At 34.1% G+C, this 16,397-nt stretch overlaps 1 protein-coding gene and 1 non-coding gene across 2 annotated transcripts in view; both read left to right on the top strand.

The window, feature by feature from the left end:
- LOC128562026 (phospholipid-transporting ATPase ABCA3-like) overlaps positions 1-16,397 on the top strand; it is a 119,277-nt gene that overhangs the window by 69,949 nt on the left and 32,931 nt on the right. The window contains exons 10-11 of the mRNA XM_053556641.1: positions 12,811-12,985; positions 14,966-15,284. Of these exons, the coding sequence (XP_053412616.1) occupies positions 12,811-12,985; positions 14,966-15,284 (494 nt within the window). The remainder of the gene's footprint in view (positions 1-12,810; positions 12,986-14,965; positions 15,285-16,397) is intronic.
- On the top strand, positions 632-738 carry LOC128562896 (U6 spliceosomal RNA). The gene has a single exon (XR_008373594.1). It is a non-coding gene; the product is annotated as a U6 spliceosomal RNA (small nuclear RNA).

Below are 16,397 nucleotides of genomic sequence, written 5' to 3'. Positions count from 1 at the left end.
AGATGGTGCATTAGAGACATCTCAGCAACCACTCACAGTGACATTGGGGAGAGAAGACTTCAGCCACTTCTGGCCAGAGTGTCCTGCCCCAAAATATTGCTCCAGGGGCACAGTGAAACATCAGGGGACGCCAGGAGTCAGGGAGGAGGTCAGGAGCAGTGAAAGATTAGCACAGAAGGCGAGTGCCTGGGTGCGGGTACAAGGTGACTGGCCCTCTAATAGAGGGCTGGAGGTGGGGAAGGCCTGACCTCCAGTTTTTTTGGACTTGGATGCTGGCCAGAGATGCCTTGGCTTGGCTCAAGGAAGTGAGTGAACTTGAACAGCACCCACCTGCTGTGATCGAACCACTAGAAGGGATGGAATACTCATTGGTTCCACTGCTAGCAGGGTGCTGCCATTGTAGAAGTGCCATAACACAGGGTCCCACCACATGGCCAGCTCTGGTGCACCTGCTATACTAGGCACTCACCCTTGAGGTTAGTTGAGCCACTCCAACATCCCCAGGAAAGCACCTTTGTGACCAAGGGGTACTGTTTGGAAGGTCATGTCTCCTAAGAAGTCTGGTTGAACCTTCAGTCTTCCATTCCTGCAGTGATTGAACTCCAGTGAATTGAATAAGACCTGAATGAAGGCGCTTGATTCAGCAGCATATATACTAAAATTGGAACGATATAGAGAACATTAACATGGCCCCTGTGCAAGGATGACATGCAAATTCATAAAGTGTTCCATATTTTTGGATGTGGAGAAAAGGAACACTTCTGCACTGCTGGTGGGAATGCAAGCTAATATATTCCTTTTGGAAAGATGTTTGGAGATCACTTAGGGATCTAAAAATAGACTTTCCATTCAATCCTTCAATTTCCATACTAGGTATATATCCAGAAGACCAAAAATCACTTTGTAACAAAGATATTTGCACCAGAATGTTTATTGCAGCCCAATTCAAAATTTCTAAGTCATGGAAGAAACCGAAGTGCCCATCAACCCATGAATGGATTAATAAATTATGGTATATGTACACCATGAAATATTATGCAGCTTTAAAAAAGATGGAGACTTTACCTCTTTCATATTTATATGAAGGGAGCTGGAACATATTCTTCTTAGTAAAGTATCTCAAGAATGGAAGAAAAAGTATCCAAGATACTCACCCCTACTATGAAACCAATTCATAGCTTTCATATGCCAGCTATAACCCAACCATAGCCCAAGAAGGAGAAAGAGGAGAGGGCGGGAAGTGGAAGGGGATGATGGGTGGAAGGAGGGTAATTTGTGGGACCACACCTATGGTGCATTTTAGAAGGGTACATGTTAAATATACTAAGTGTAGAGTATAAACGTCTTAACACAATAGGTAAGAAAATGCAGTGAAGGCTATGTTAACCAGTTTGATGAAAATATTTCAAATTGTATGTAAAACCAGCGCATTGTATCCCATGATTGCATTAATGTACACAGCTATGATTTAATTAAAAAAAAAAAACTCTTTAAACTTATTTACTTCATAAAATAAAAGAAGACCTTAATGAAGGCAAATAAATCAGGAAGACCAGGTCTCCTTGGCAACTAGATACTGTCTTCCAGCCCCCATCTTATACAGCAGAATCAGCATATGAGTCTTGTATCTTCTAATGCTGGATTATCATCTGGTGTCCAGGAAATGTATGTGTGTTTTGTATCTCCTAATGCCGGAGTACCACCTGGTTTCTAGGATATATATATATTTTTTTTTTTTTTCAATTTTGTCTTTTTTCAAATTTTTGTTTTGTTGTATTTTGTTTTTCATTTTTACTTCAATATCAAGGATTTCATTTGCTATACATTTTTGCCCCTTTTATCTTTATTTCATTTCTTTTTCTCTCCTTTTTTCTCTTTCATAGAGATTTTTCTACTTTTCTCATATTTCCTTCATAAATTTCTCAAAATAGCAACTAAGGTATCCCTCTTTTTTTACATTTTTCTATTTTATTTTTAATATTTTGAATCTTTTATTGTATTTTCTTTTTATTGGTCTGTTTTGCTCTATTTCATTCTGCATTCTGTTTACTGAACTATTTGCTCTGAGGCCTGGACTAGGGTGCCACAGGATGGGCCTGGCTCAAGGAGGTCTTCTTCATCTTCTAATCTAGGGTGTCACTATAGCTTTGGTCTTTCATAGAAATGTATTAGTAGGTCCCTGTGATGTCATACTGCTTGCTGATTTTCTTCTATATTTGGTGGAGGTGGTGTCTTGCCTTAGCTCAATCTGGTAAGGAACTCCTGACCTTGAGGGACCTTCTGTTCTGGCCCTTCAGAATCAATTGTGGGTGGGGATCAAAGCACCCTGCCGATCTCCACTATTACTCCTGTCTTTCTCTTTCCATTTTTATGTTTTTCCTTTCACTCATTTTTCATCCTTTTCTTTCTTTTTTCCCTTCTCTCTCTTTACTCCTTTCTGTCTTTTGGCCATATCCCAGAAGGCCACTCCAACACCTAAACAGAGACAAGGAAATTTAAAGAGGAGGAAGTGAGAGAAAAAAAGTAGGTGAAGGAAGAAACAAGAAGAAAATACACATGAGGATAAATGAACAAAAAATTCTGACAACATGAAAAACCAAAACAGATCAATACCTCCACCCCTGGGGATCATAAGATGCATGCACTACAGAAGATCCAATTATAAAGAAATTGTGGAAATGACAGGGAATTTAGAGTATGGATGGCAGAAACAATGTGGGGAATTGAAGGAAAAGTGGAAAATCACCAAAAGGAAATCCAAAAACTGAGCCAAGAAATGGATGAAAGACACAATGAAATTAGTATGAATATATCACAGGGATGAAAAAGGGATTAAAGGGTTCACTCAGGGAAATCTAAGATGCAGTAGAAACTATATATAACAGATTAGATCATGGAGAAGAAAAAAATCTCAAAGCTAGAGGATAAGACTCTTGAGCTAACTCAGGCATTTATAGAGGCAGAAAAGAAGAGAGTAAAATGTGAGCAATCATTTAGAGAATTATGGGATTTCATGAAGCATTCAAACGTATGAATTATAGGTATCTCTGAAGGGGAGGAATGATCCAAAAAATAGAAGTCCAATTGGAGGCTATCATAAATGAAAATTTCCCAAGCATCACCAAAGATTCCAACACACTCCTTTTGGAAGGATAGCAAACCACTTCATTTCAACACAAACAAAGCATCTCTAAGAGACATTGTAATGAACCTGGCCAAGGACAAAATGAATGAGAAAATTTTGCAAACACCCAGAAGTAAGCATCAATTGACCTACAGGGGAAGATCCATCAGGGTGACAGCAGATTTTCAGCTGAAACATTTCAAGCCAGAAGAGAGTAGTCATCTACCTTTAACCTTCTTAAACAAAAAATTTTCAGCCCAGGATTCTTTATCCTGCTAAACTGAGCTTTAAATTTCAGAGGGAGATCAAATCTTTTATTGACATGCAAATATTGAGGAAATTCACATAATAAGACCCAATGTATAGGAAATACTCCAACCTGTTTTAAACACTGATCATCATAATGGACCACCAGCTTCTAGAAACTAAAGGACAAAGCATAGCTTCAATAGTAGCACAAAGGATGAAGTTAAGCAACCTGATGAATAGAACACCACCACACTTATCAGTTCTCTCAATAAATTTTAATGGCTTGAGTTCCCCAATGAAGCAGCACAGGCTACCTGATTGGATTGAAAAAAAAAAAAAAAAAAAGCTCAAGCTATCTATATGCTGTCTCCAGGAAAAACAAAAAACCTTAACAAACAAAAGACTCACAAGACTCTGGGTGAAGGGTTTTCCAAACAGTATTTCAGGCAAATGGAAATCAGAAGGAGGGGTCACAATCTTCGTTCCAGATACAAGTAGATTTAAAGCAATATTAACAATCACAAAGATGCTCACTATATACTGGTCAAGGGAATAGTACAACAAGAGCACATGTCAATTCTAAATATATATGCAACCAACTTAAATGCTTCCAGATTAATAAATGAACCCTAATTGGTCTGAAAAATATATTGTACCACACCATAATAGCTGAGGAAGTCCTTGGCAGAATTAGACAGAATCTAGTTTAGAGTCTAAACAGAAGCTAAACAAGGGACTTAATACAACTCTAGAATAATTAGGCTTAATAGATATCTACATAACATACCATCCTAAAGCTAACAAGAGTATACATTCTTCTTATCAGCCATGGATTTTACTCCAAAACTGATCATATCCTAATCATATTCATATTAAACCTCAACAAAATTAAAAGAATTAAAATTATACCTTGCATCTTTTCTGACCACAAGGCAATAAAGGTGGAACTCCAACAAAAATTTTTATCCTCACACAAAGACATGGAAACTAAACAACCTTATGATGAATGACAGCGAGTCAAGGAGAAGATAAAGAAGGAAGTTATTAGATTCTTGAACATAAAAATAATGATGCCAATTGCTACCAAGACCTGTGAGATACTGCAAAAGCAGTCCGAAGAGGGAAATTTATCTTATTAAAGATGCCTATATAAAAAAAAAAAAGAAAGAGAGCACATCACAAGTCTAATGAATCATCTCAAGGGAATGGAAAAGGAGCATCCATCCAATCCCAACTCAGACAGAAGAAAATAAAAAATCAAAATTAAATCAGAAAAAACTGAAATTGAAAACAAAAGAATCATTCAGAAAATTAATGAAACAAAAGTTGGTTCTTTGAAAAGATAAAATTGATAGGCCTTTTGCTAGGTTAACTAGAACTAGAAAAGCAAAATCTCTAATAAGCTCAATAAAAGGGGAAATAATAACAGATACTACAGTGATACAAGAGATTATCTCTGACTACTACAAAAAAACTCTACACCCAGAAATTTGGCAATGTGGAGGAAATAGACCAATACCTAGAATCACACCACTTCCCTCAATTTACCCAGTAAGAAATAGATCTCTTGAAAAGACTAATCTCAAGCACTGAAATTCAGAAAAACAATTAAAAAAAAAAAGCTCTAGAACAAACAGCTTCATGCCAGAATTCTATCAAACCTTCAAAAAAGAGCTTGTGCCTACACTCCAGAACTTATTTGAAAACATTGAGAAGGAAGACACCTTCCCCAATACATTCTATAATGCAAACATCATTCTGATGCCAAAACCAGGAAAACAGGCAAGTCAAAAAAAGAACTGCAGTCCAATTTCACTAATGAATATTGATGCAAAAGTAATAAAATCCTAGCAAATAGACTACAGCTACACATTAAAAAATATATACATTACAATTAAGTAGGTTTATCCCACAGATGCTAGTTTGCTTTAACATATGCAAATCCATAAATGTAATTCTCCACATCAATAGAAACAAAAACAAAGACTATATGATTCTCTGAATAGATGCAGAATATGCATTTAACAAAACACAGTATCCATTTCTAACAAAAACACTTAAGAAAATGGGTATAGATGGCACATTTTAAAAACCGATCGAAGCCATTGATGACAAACTCATTGCCAATATCATATATAATGGCATAAAACTGAAAGATCTTCCACTTAGAACTGGAAGCAGACAAGGATGTCCACTATTGCCACTACCATCCAACATAATTTTGTAAGTTCTGACCAATGAAATCAGGCAAGAGAAGGATATAAATGGCATCCAAATGGGGATACAGGAGGTCAAGCTCTCACTTTTGCAGATGTGCTCTTAAATATAGAAAACCCAAGAGACTCAACTAGAAGATCCTTGTAGGGATCAAGAAATACAGTAATGCTCAGGATACAAAACCAGTGTTCACAAATTGGTAGCCTTTGTATATGCCAATAACAGCCAAATTGAGAAGAAATCAAGGATACGATACTCTTTACAATAGCTTTAAAGAAAATAAAATACCTGGGAATATACATAACAGAGGAGGTGAAAGAACTTCACAGTGAAAATTATGAAACCCTAAGAAAAGAAATAGCAGGAGACATTAATGAATGGAAGATCATACTATTCTTTTGGCTGGGAAGAATCAATATTGTTAAAATGTCTATATTTCCAAAAGCAATGTACAGATTTAATGCAATTCTCATCAAAGCACATATGTCATACTTTGAAGAACTGGAAAAAATAGTTCTTCATTTTGTATAGAACCAGAAAAAAATCTACACGGCTAAGACAATTCTTAGTAATAAGAATAAATCTGTTGGCATCGCTCTACCAGACTTCAGATTATATTATGAGTGCACAGTGATAAAACTTTATTGTCTTGGCATAAAAATATAGACATAGACATATGGAACAGAATAGAAAATCCAGAGATGAAACCAGCTTCCTAGGATCTGATCTTCAATCAACCAAACAAGAATATTCACTGGGGAAAGGAATCTCTATTCAATAAATGGTGCTGGGAGAACTGAATTACCACATGTAGAAGACTGAAACTGGACCCACACTTTTCACCACATACAAAAGTTGACTCACAATGGATAAAAGATTTAAATATAAGACTTGTAACAATAAAAATCCTAGAAGAAAACATTGGAAAAACTCTTGAAGATGTTGGCCTGGGGAAAGATTTTATAGAGAAGACTTCAGTGGCAATTGCAACAACAACAAAAATAAACAAATGTTAATTAAGCTAAAGAGCCAATACACAGCCAATAATTAAAGAAAAGAGACAACTTTCAGAATGGGGAAAGATATTTTCATGTTACAATCTGACAAAGGCTTGATAATAAGAATTTACAGAGAACTCAAATTAATCAACAAAAATAGAGCAAACAATATTATCACTGGCAAGAGACATGAACAGAACCTTCTCTACAAAAGATAGACAAATGGCTAAGAAACATGAAAAAAAGCCCTCATAATCCCTAATCATCTGAGAAATGCAATTTTTAACCATCCTGAGAAGTCACCTAACCCCAGTGAGAATAGCCCACATCACAAAGTCACAAAGGTGCAGAGGCTGGCACAGATAAGAAGAGAAAGGAACACTTTTACACTGTTGGCAGTATTGAAAGTAATATAGCCTCTTTGGAGAGATCTATGGAGAATCCTCAAAGAACTCAAATTAGACCTTCCATTTGACCCCATAATTCAATTACTGGGCATCTTCCCAGAAGAAAATAATTATTTTATCATAAGGACATTTGCACTAGATTATTTATCACAGCTCAATTTACAATCAACAAGATGTGGAAACATCCTAAATGCCCTTCAACTAAGGAATGAATTACCTGTGGTATAGGTAGACCACGGAATATGATTCAGCCATAAAACTATGGAGACTTTACATCTTTTGATATACCTGGATGGAGTTGAAACACATTCTTCTTAGTAAAATATCACAAGAATGGAAAAGCAAGTATCCAAGGTACTCAATATGAAGCCAGGAGACAAAGTATTACACAACCACATACAAGAAAAACTCAATTCAAGTTGGGGGGGAAGGGAGGGGTTTGTGTGTTCCCAACACCCTAATGGGCATGTTGTAAGCATATATGGCACACCTAGGTGTGGTAATCACTTACAAGAGGGACTTTGCCAACAAATGTAAATATTGTAACCTAATTGTTCATACCCTCTGGGTAATTTGAAATTAAAAACAAATAAGTAGCTACATAATATTTATTATATGAGAAAAAAGTCAGTGTAATTTATAATTATAAGAAATAAAACAAACATCCACATAATCACTTCATTATGTACATAAAAAGCATTTAACAAAATACAGTATGTAATCTTATTTAAAACTCTTACCAATACTGTTATAGTAATCAAAGGGATCTTTCTTTCTGTCTTTTTTTTCTTTTTTTTGTAGAGGCAGAGTCTCACTCTATCACCCTCGATAGAATGCTGTCGCATCACATTCTCACAGCAACCTCCAACTCCTGGGCTTAGGTGATTCTCTTGCCTCAGCCTCCTGAGTAGCTGGGACCACAGGCACCCACCACAATGCCCAGCTATTTTTTTTGTTGCAGTTTGGCCAGAACCGGGTTTGAACCCACCACACTTGGTATATGGGGCCAGCACCCTACCCACTGCACCACAGGCACTGCCTCAAAGGATCTTTCCTAAACTGATGAGAATCTATAACAAATCTATAGCTTAGATCATAACTATTACTGAAAAACTATTTTCTTTTTAAGATCAGAAACAAGACCAGGGTGTTTCTCACCATTCTGTTTAAGATTCTTCTGGAGGTTTATCCTTTGCAATAAGATAAGAAAATGAAATACAAAAAAAATACTTATTTTTCTGTGCTAGCAGGGAACAATTGAAATCAACTATTGTGCACAATGCAATGGTACATTTCAAAACTACTAAGAGTAGAGTATAAATGTCATACCAGAACAAATAAGTGAAGTTATTGTTATGTTAATCAGTTTTATGTAAGCATTCCACATTGTATATCAAATCAGCACATTGTACCCCCTAAATGTACACAGTTATGATTTAATAATGAAAAATAAAATTCCATTTTCAGCAGAATCTAAAGATAAGAAATACTTAAGGATAAATTTAACAAAAGTTACAGGATTTTTATACTAAAATATTACTAAGAAATTAAAGAACATTAAAATAAATAGGGAGATATACAGTGTTAGTCAGAAAACTCAATATTATAAAGGCATAAATTCTTTCCAAATTGATCTATAGTTTCAATGAATCACAATCAAAATGTCAGAGATGTTTTTGTAGAAATTGACAAACTGATTGTAAAATTTCTATTTTAATATAAAATACTTAAAATATCCAGAATAATTTTGATGATGCAAAACTAGTGTTGACCCTCATGAAAAGAAAAAAAGGAGCACCAAATCCTGTTAATTGTACACTGTGAGCTGAGTATTGGTAAAGAACATCCAAATAGTTAAGCCATCTCATATGCAACATCCAATAGTTGAAATAACTATATTGAAAATATTCACTTTGCATCATTCAAATTCTACTGTTAGGTATACACGCTAGTGAAACTTGCACATGTACCCAGGAGACATATATAAAGATATTTGTTATAATGTGTAATAGTAAAATATTAAAATAAATAGCATATGAATAGAATGTCTAAGGAACTATTATACAATAATTTTTAACAATTTATCTTTATATATGTGTGTGTGTGTTAATATAAAGAGATGTAAAACATCTAATCTTCTAGAGAAAAAAGCATTTCACAGAACTATTAAAATAAAACATACATGTTTATTAATACATGAAAATATATCTGATTTCTCCATTGTGAAATTACTTTTTCTCCACTTTCCATAGTCTAATGTTTTACAAGATGTCACCGAACACAGCCTAAACTCAAGGTAGGAGGGATTAAGCACCACCTCCTGGATGGAGTAGAATCTACATATACGATTTAGGATTCTTCTGCAAGAAAGATGTGTCTCTCTCTTCCAATTATTCATTGAATCCTCTATTTATACCAGTATGGATTCAAGTAATGCTACCTTGGCCTGGCGATAAAAGTTAACATCATCTATGATATTTTACATTAATATTGTGTACCACTTGATAAGATGTGACAAGGAGGCTACTTCACCTCTGTGGTATTCTTCCTCAAAACCCAACACAAGTCTAACCATCAGGAAACATGACAAATCTAAATTCAGTAATATTGTATAAAATACCTGACTGGTGCTGTTCAAAACTTCCAAAGTTACAAAAAGCAAGGGAAGTCTGAGAAGACAAGAAGAGACTAAAGAGACACTGTGACTAAATGTAACGTGGTATACTAGATGGGATCTTTCAATAAAAAAATGGACATTAATGGAAAAACTAGTGAAATCTAAATAAAATTCGGAGTTTAATTAACAGTAGTGTTTTTTAGTTGTGAAAAGTGTATCACAGTAATGAAAGATGTTTGCGATAGGGAAAATTGAATAAGGGGTACACAGAAACTCTACTGTTTTTTGCTACTTTCCTATGAATCCAAAGCTATTTTAGGACTAAATGTTTACTTAAACTATGTACCTAGAAGTTTACACACAGAGTTGGCTTAATGAAAGAGGTGGGGAGAAATAGGGTTGAGAATCTTATTAAAAGTGACTTAAATTTATATTAATAAATAATATACTTTATTAATTGTTTCAAATTATAACACTCGATATATACTTATATTTGTTACCTTGTATATTGTATCTCCTATAATTGCAGAAGTCAAATGCTACTTGAATATTGCAATTTTAATACATTTTTTTCTTTTCCTCTTTTTTTCTTTTTGGAATTTGTTAGATAAAGACCCTCTTATAATTGTATCCTGCCCCAAATGGTGTACCGCACACCAAGACCCCCACCCCCTCTCTCCTTCCTTCTCTCTGCTCTCCCCATCTCCCAATACCCACTGTGTACTAGGTCATTAATTGTCCTCATATCAGAATTGAATACATGGGATTCTTGCTTCTGCATTCTTGTGATGCTTTACTAAGAATAATGTGTTCTACTTCCATCCAGGTTAATAAAAAAGATGTAAAGTCTGCATCTTTTTAATAGCTGAATAGTATTCCATGGTATACATATGCCACAGCTTGTTAATCTATTCCTGGGTTGGTGGGCATTTAGGCTGTTTCCACATCTTGGTGATTTCCCATTGTGTAGGTTGTCTATTTGCTTTAGTTGTTGTCTCCTTAGCTGAACAGAAGGTTTTCAGTTTAATTAAGTCCCATTTGTTTATTTTTGTTGTTTTTGCAATTACCATTGAAGTCTTCTTCATAAAGTCTTTTCCCAGGCCAATAGCTTCAAGTGTTTTTCCCACAATTTCTTAAGGATTTTTATTGTTTTGTGCCTTAGATTTAGGTCTTTTATCCATCTTGAATCAATTTTGTGAGTGAAGAAAGGTGCAAGTCCAGTTTCAGTCTTTTATATGTGTATGTCCAGTTCTCCCAGCACCATTTACTAAATAGGGTTTATTTCCACCAGTGTATGTTCTTGTTCAGTTTATTAAAGATTAAGTGGCTATAAGATGTTAGTTTTATTTCCTGGTTTTCGATTTGGTTCCAGATGTCTATGTCTCTATTTTTGTGCTGATACCATGCTGTTTTGATTCACTGTAGCCTTGTAGTACAGCCTATAGTCTGGTAGGCTAATGCCCCCATCTTTCTTTTTATTACTAAGAATTGCCTTGGCTATACATCTAATATTATACCGAATGGAGTAAAACTGAAAGTTTTTCCACTCAGAACTGAAACAAGACAAGGTTGTCCTCTACCATTACCACTATTCAATATAGTGTTGGAAGTTCTAACCAATACAATTAGGAAAGAGAAGGTAATAAAGGGCATCCAAATGGGGGCAGAGTAAGTGAAACTCTCCCTCTTTGCTGATGATATGATCTTATACTTAGAGAACTCCAAAGACTCAACCACAAGACTCTTGGAGGTGATCAAAACATACAGTAACATCTCAGAATATAAAAATCAATGTCCACAAATCAGTAGCCTGTGTATATTCCAATAACAGCCAAGATGAGAAGGTAATCAAGGACACAATTCCCTTCTCAGTAGTTTCAAAGAAAATGAAATACCTGGGAATATACCTTACAAAAGAGGTGAAGGACCTCTATAAAGAAATATACAAACCTGTAAGAAAAGAAATATCATAAGATATTAACAAATGGAACGACTTACCATGCTCATGGCTGAGAAGAATCAACATTGATAAAATGTCTATAGTTCCCAAAGCCATCTAGAGATTCAGTGCCATCTCTATTAAAATACCAACATCATACTTTCAAGACTTAGAAAAAATAATTCTTTGTGTTGTATGGAACAGTTTTTTCCTTTCTGAAACTGTGTATACATTTTTTGCACCTTCTGTAGATTAATAACTTTAAAAGCAAGTGCATGACAATGTTTGTAGTATTCTTGTGTGATTTTAACTTCTCATTGCATGTGTGTAAATACATGTTTATGTTTGTGCATATGTGGATATGGAAAAATGTCATTTGGTATATTAAGTAATGACATTTTAAATATTTTCTCTTCATTTTATTGTATTTTAAAATCATTTTCCCATTTAATACGTCTTACAAATGTGTGAAAATTTAACAAAAACTTAGTATAGAAGTTAGAGAGAAAGTCAAGAAAAACCCATAGATTCATCTTCAGTGTTATCAATTACTGTAGTATCTCAGTGATCAGACATGATGTAAATACTATCTTGAATTTAAAACAGAGCTTTGTAACCAATATTTGATGACTGCATTGTGGTTAGGTTAAAAGAAAGATACTAAGAAACCTTTCTAGCTCATGGATTTAGGGGGAAATATATTTTTTCATATTTAAAATTTTTCATCAAATGTTACAAAACTGTCATGGATAGATTTAATGTTTCAAATTTCCAATTATACAGTGATTTCTATAATTCTACTTGGAATTTTCTCACATTTAAAATTAATTTTATTTATTTATCTCTCTCACAGAGTTGTTAATAACTGTGTTCATTTGTTTTGTAGACTATTTCAAATACTTAGATTACCTGAACCATAAAATTGAGAAAACAAATCCATTAAACTGACTTATGCTTAGAAATATTATAAAAGTAAAACCATGTATTATCACTATAATTTTCTAAAATGTAGAAGATTTAACCACTATTCTTTTTTTAAAAAAAGATATTGTCTTGAATGGTTGACATAAATTGTTTATTTTTCCCAACATTAATGTTAACTTTGTATAAACCTCACTTTAAAAAAATTGCCTCAATTTATGAAAATGTTGTGATGGACTCAGTGTCCAAGGGCCACTATTCCAGCTAAAATGTATGTATATATGTATGTATTTATTATTAATTAATTAATTTATTTATTTATTTGTGTGTGTGTATAGGGTCAGTTATCTGTCCGAGTTCAAAGAGGATAAGCAGAGTCTCCTGAAGATCTCTTCTTTAATGGACCAAAACACAGGAGAAGACAAGAACCAGAATATGAATGTGCCTGGTAGTTTTGAGGGAATATATCATCACACCTTGAATGAGGATTCCAATTTTATGCTCAATACTGGGGTGAGCATCTTCATTAAAAATATAAGGCTGATATATATTTATATGGAATAAAAGAGGTACATTTCATTTTAATATTTAAACTCAAAGGTGAGTTTAGAATTCTTAGTCATGGAAGGCCCAGTCATGGAAGGAGTAGTTTGTAAAGCAATCCAATTAACTTTCAAGTTCAAGTGTGAAATAGTATAGATAAAAATCTTATTTTGCTCTCAGTATTGTTATTCCTCATGGTACTTATCTGAGCTTTCAAAATTGTTCATTCAGAGTTGAGAAAGGGTTCTAGGAAGGGTTATTATCACTACTCACACACATAAAAGACATTTAAGTTTATGTATTTGAATGCATTGTTACTACCTGACAGACTATTTCCAAGTCACATATAACTTCATTAGCATGGGAAATCTCATTCGATTACCTAGCATTTCTTTCCTTGTTTTTTTAAATTATCTCTTTTCTACAATTTTCCCTAATTTTCCTGACTGGGGATTCTGAGATTGTGGATATACAGTCATTCTCTAAGTTGCTCATGCCTTTGATGAGTGGCTTAGCCTTTTATGACGCAGCATACATGTTATACAACTAAAGTGTGGAATTTTGAGCCAGATAGAACTGTAAAATCTGCTCTGTCATTTATAAGCCACTTGAACTTTGACAAGTCATTTATCTGTGCTGCAGTATTAGTGTCTATGAAACTGTTACAATGAGTTAGCATTAGTAAAATATGAACTGTGTAAAGGTTCTATCATTTGACAAGTCATTTATCTGTGCTGCAGTATTTATCTCTATGAAACTGTTAAATGAGTTACCATTAGTAAAATATGAACTGTGTAAAGTTTGACACTAGTCAGGTACTTGAGAGATGTAATTTCCTCCTTTCTCTCTGCTTACTCATTTCTACTGCTCTTCCCTATATCTCCCTCTTTAAAAGATGAACATGAATGTATATTTGGCAGACGAGTCTAAAAAACCTTGAGTATTCCTGCATTAAAGTACTTTTTCGTTCTAGAAATATATCTTTTAAACACCAGGAAGCACTCTTTCCTGCCATTAAGATAATGTGAGGAAAAAAAATCTTCTAAACTTTGCCTCATTTCTAGTTAGTGACAGCATCAATGCTGACTGTTTTATTCAGAATATGTTGGTTGACTCATTAAGCATATTTTTTCACTTTGAATTATGGGGCATACAAATGTTGGGGAAAATAGAATGAGAATATTTTTAAAGTTTTGGTTATATGTATATTCAAATAATATGCTCAATCTGTTTTTCTTCAACTCTCAGATAACTGTTCAGATGAACTCTCTGCATAAAGCAGTGGGTTCCACTATTAATCTGAAAAAAAACGTAATCAATTACAGATTAGCAGTCAAGTCTAAAAAGACAGAGAAAATTTTAAGGGTGGCCATGTCTGTGTGCAAATTTAAATTGCACACTATTGCAAAAATGCACATGAACATTTCATATACATATTTTAAATAAACAATTGGACCCATTACATTACATTTAGAGACTGAAGACAAACAGATTGAGTGCATTATTATGTTTAAAATTAATTTAGCCTCTGTTTTCTCACATTCCTCAATTGTGTAGGCAATGGAAACTTGTTATATATATGAATAAATGACAATTTTATGTGAATGGTTTTGCATGAAAATGGAGATAGTACTGGATGATAGTGACTTAATAATAACATATATGGATATGATATTTTTCTATAGAGATGCTATATGTTAATGGTAGAAATCATTCTTTTGAGATTTTCTTTATGCTTATATTAGAAGCCAAGCTTTAATCATTTCAATCAACACATTACACAATATAATTTTGCTTGTCACCTAGTTTAACTATGCCCATGTTCTGTTCAAAGATACATATATATGTAAAAGAATCCATATTTCTATCATAGAATTCAAAATATTCATGTTAATGAATCTTACTAAGATTTGAGACCATTGTAATTCTATCATTCTCTCCTCTTTTCAGTGTACACTTTATATCCAGCAGTTCTGTGCCATGCTTGTAAAGAAGGCACTTTTCACTAGGCGCAACTGGATTGTGGTGTTGATACAGGTACTGGGACTTCTGGGTATGTCTTATATAATGATAGGAGATTTCAACATTAACACGAACATTTTTAAAAGGAAACATGATGAGAAGCCTGCCAGGAAAATGGATTTGGAACAATATGGTCAAACCATTGTGCCTGTATCAATTTCTGGACATTCTGACTTGACTCAGAATTTTACAAAACATCTTAAAAGCATGCTAAAGGCTAAGAAACAAAAACTTCAAGAAGTACAAGGTAAGGTTTAACAAAAAGAAAAAAAGACTGCTATTAAATAAAGACCGGGTTGTGTCACTTTCAAAGAAGGGTTTTAACTGAATTAAATTCTTACTTCTTTCTTTTAATGACAATAACCAACCTCATAAAGGCAGCCAAATCAGAGGCAAGAATCATCCTGAAAAGATGCTGGTCACAAAAGTTAATTATTGGTGGAGGCAGTTTGTAGTCATCTATAAACCATGCTCTATACCTTTTAGGAACTGGGTAAAAGAACAAAAATATTTTGTTTTATTAAATTCAGCACTGAATTTGTACATAAACCCAGATTCACAGAAAGGTATCATGGTTCTAAATTCTGAAAGGCTTCCCAAAAGTCTCTTAGATTGACCATATCAAAAACATGTTGAGCTTAAGTATTTGTGGGAAGGCTACTCAGAAATTCTTTATTTTAAAGGTTGTAATAACAATTCATTACATGTACTGGACACATTATTTTGGTAAGAGCTTTTCTAAATGTTTCACCTAAATTACTCCCTTAAATTTTTTAGCAGCCATATTTGCTAAAGGTGGGGGTATTAAAGTTTGAAGATATTAAGTAAGTTGCCACAAATTATGCCTCCAGGATATATTAGAGCAGGGACTAGATTACAAGGCTGTTTTGATTTGCATTTCTCTAATAGATAGGGATGATGAACATTTTTTCATATGTTAGCCATTCACCTGTCTTCTTTAGAGAAGGTTTTCATGTCTCTTGTCCATTGATATAGGGGATTTTTGGCTTTTTTCATGTGGATTAATTTGAGTTCTCTACAGATCCTCATTATCAAGCTTTTGTCTGATTCAAAATATGCAAATATCCTTTCCCATTGTGTACGTTGTCTATTTGCTTTGGTTTTTGTCTCCTTGGGTGTACAGAAGCTTTTCAGTTTAATGAAGTCCTGTTTGTATTTTTGTTGTTGTTGCAATTGCCATGGCAGTCTTCTTCATGAAGTCTTTCCCCAGGCCAATAACTTCCAGTGTTTTTCCTATGCTTTCTTGGAGGATTTTTATTGTTTCATGCCTTAAATTTAAGTCCTTTATCCATCTTGAATCAATTTTTGTGAGTGGGGAAATGTGTGGGTCCAGTTTCAG

This window comes from Nycticebus coucang, chromosome 12 (assembly GCF_027406575.1).
Source record: "Nycticebus coucang isolate mNycCou1 chromosome 12, mNycCou1.pri, whole genome shotgun sequence".
NCBI classification, from domain to species: domain Eukaryota; kingdom Metazoa; phylum Chordata; class Mammalia; order Primates; family Lorisidae; genus Nycticebus; species Nycticebus coucang.
This window is presented reverse-complemented; position numbering and strand designations above follow the sequence as displayed.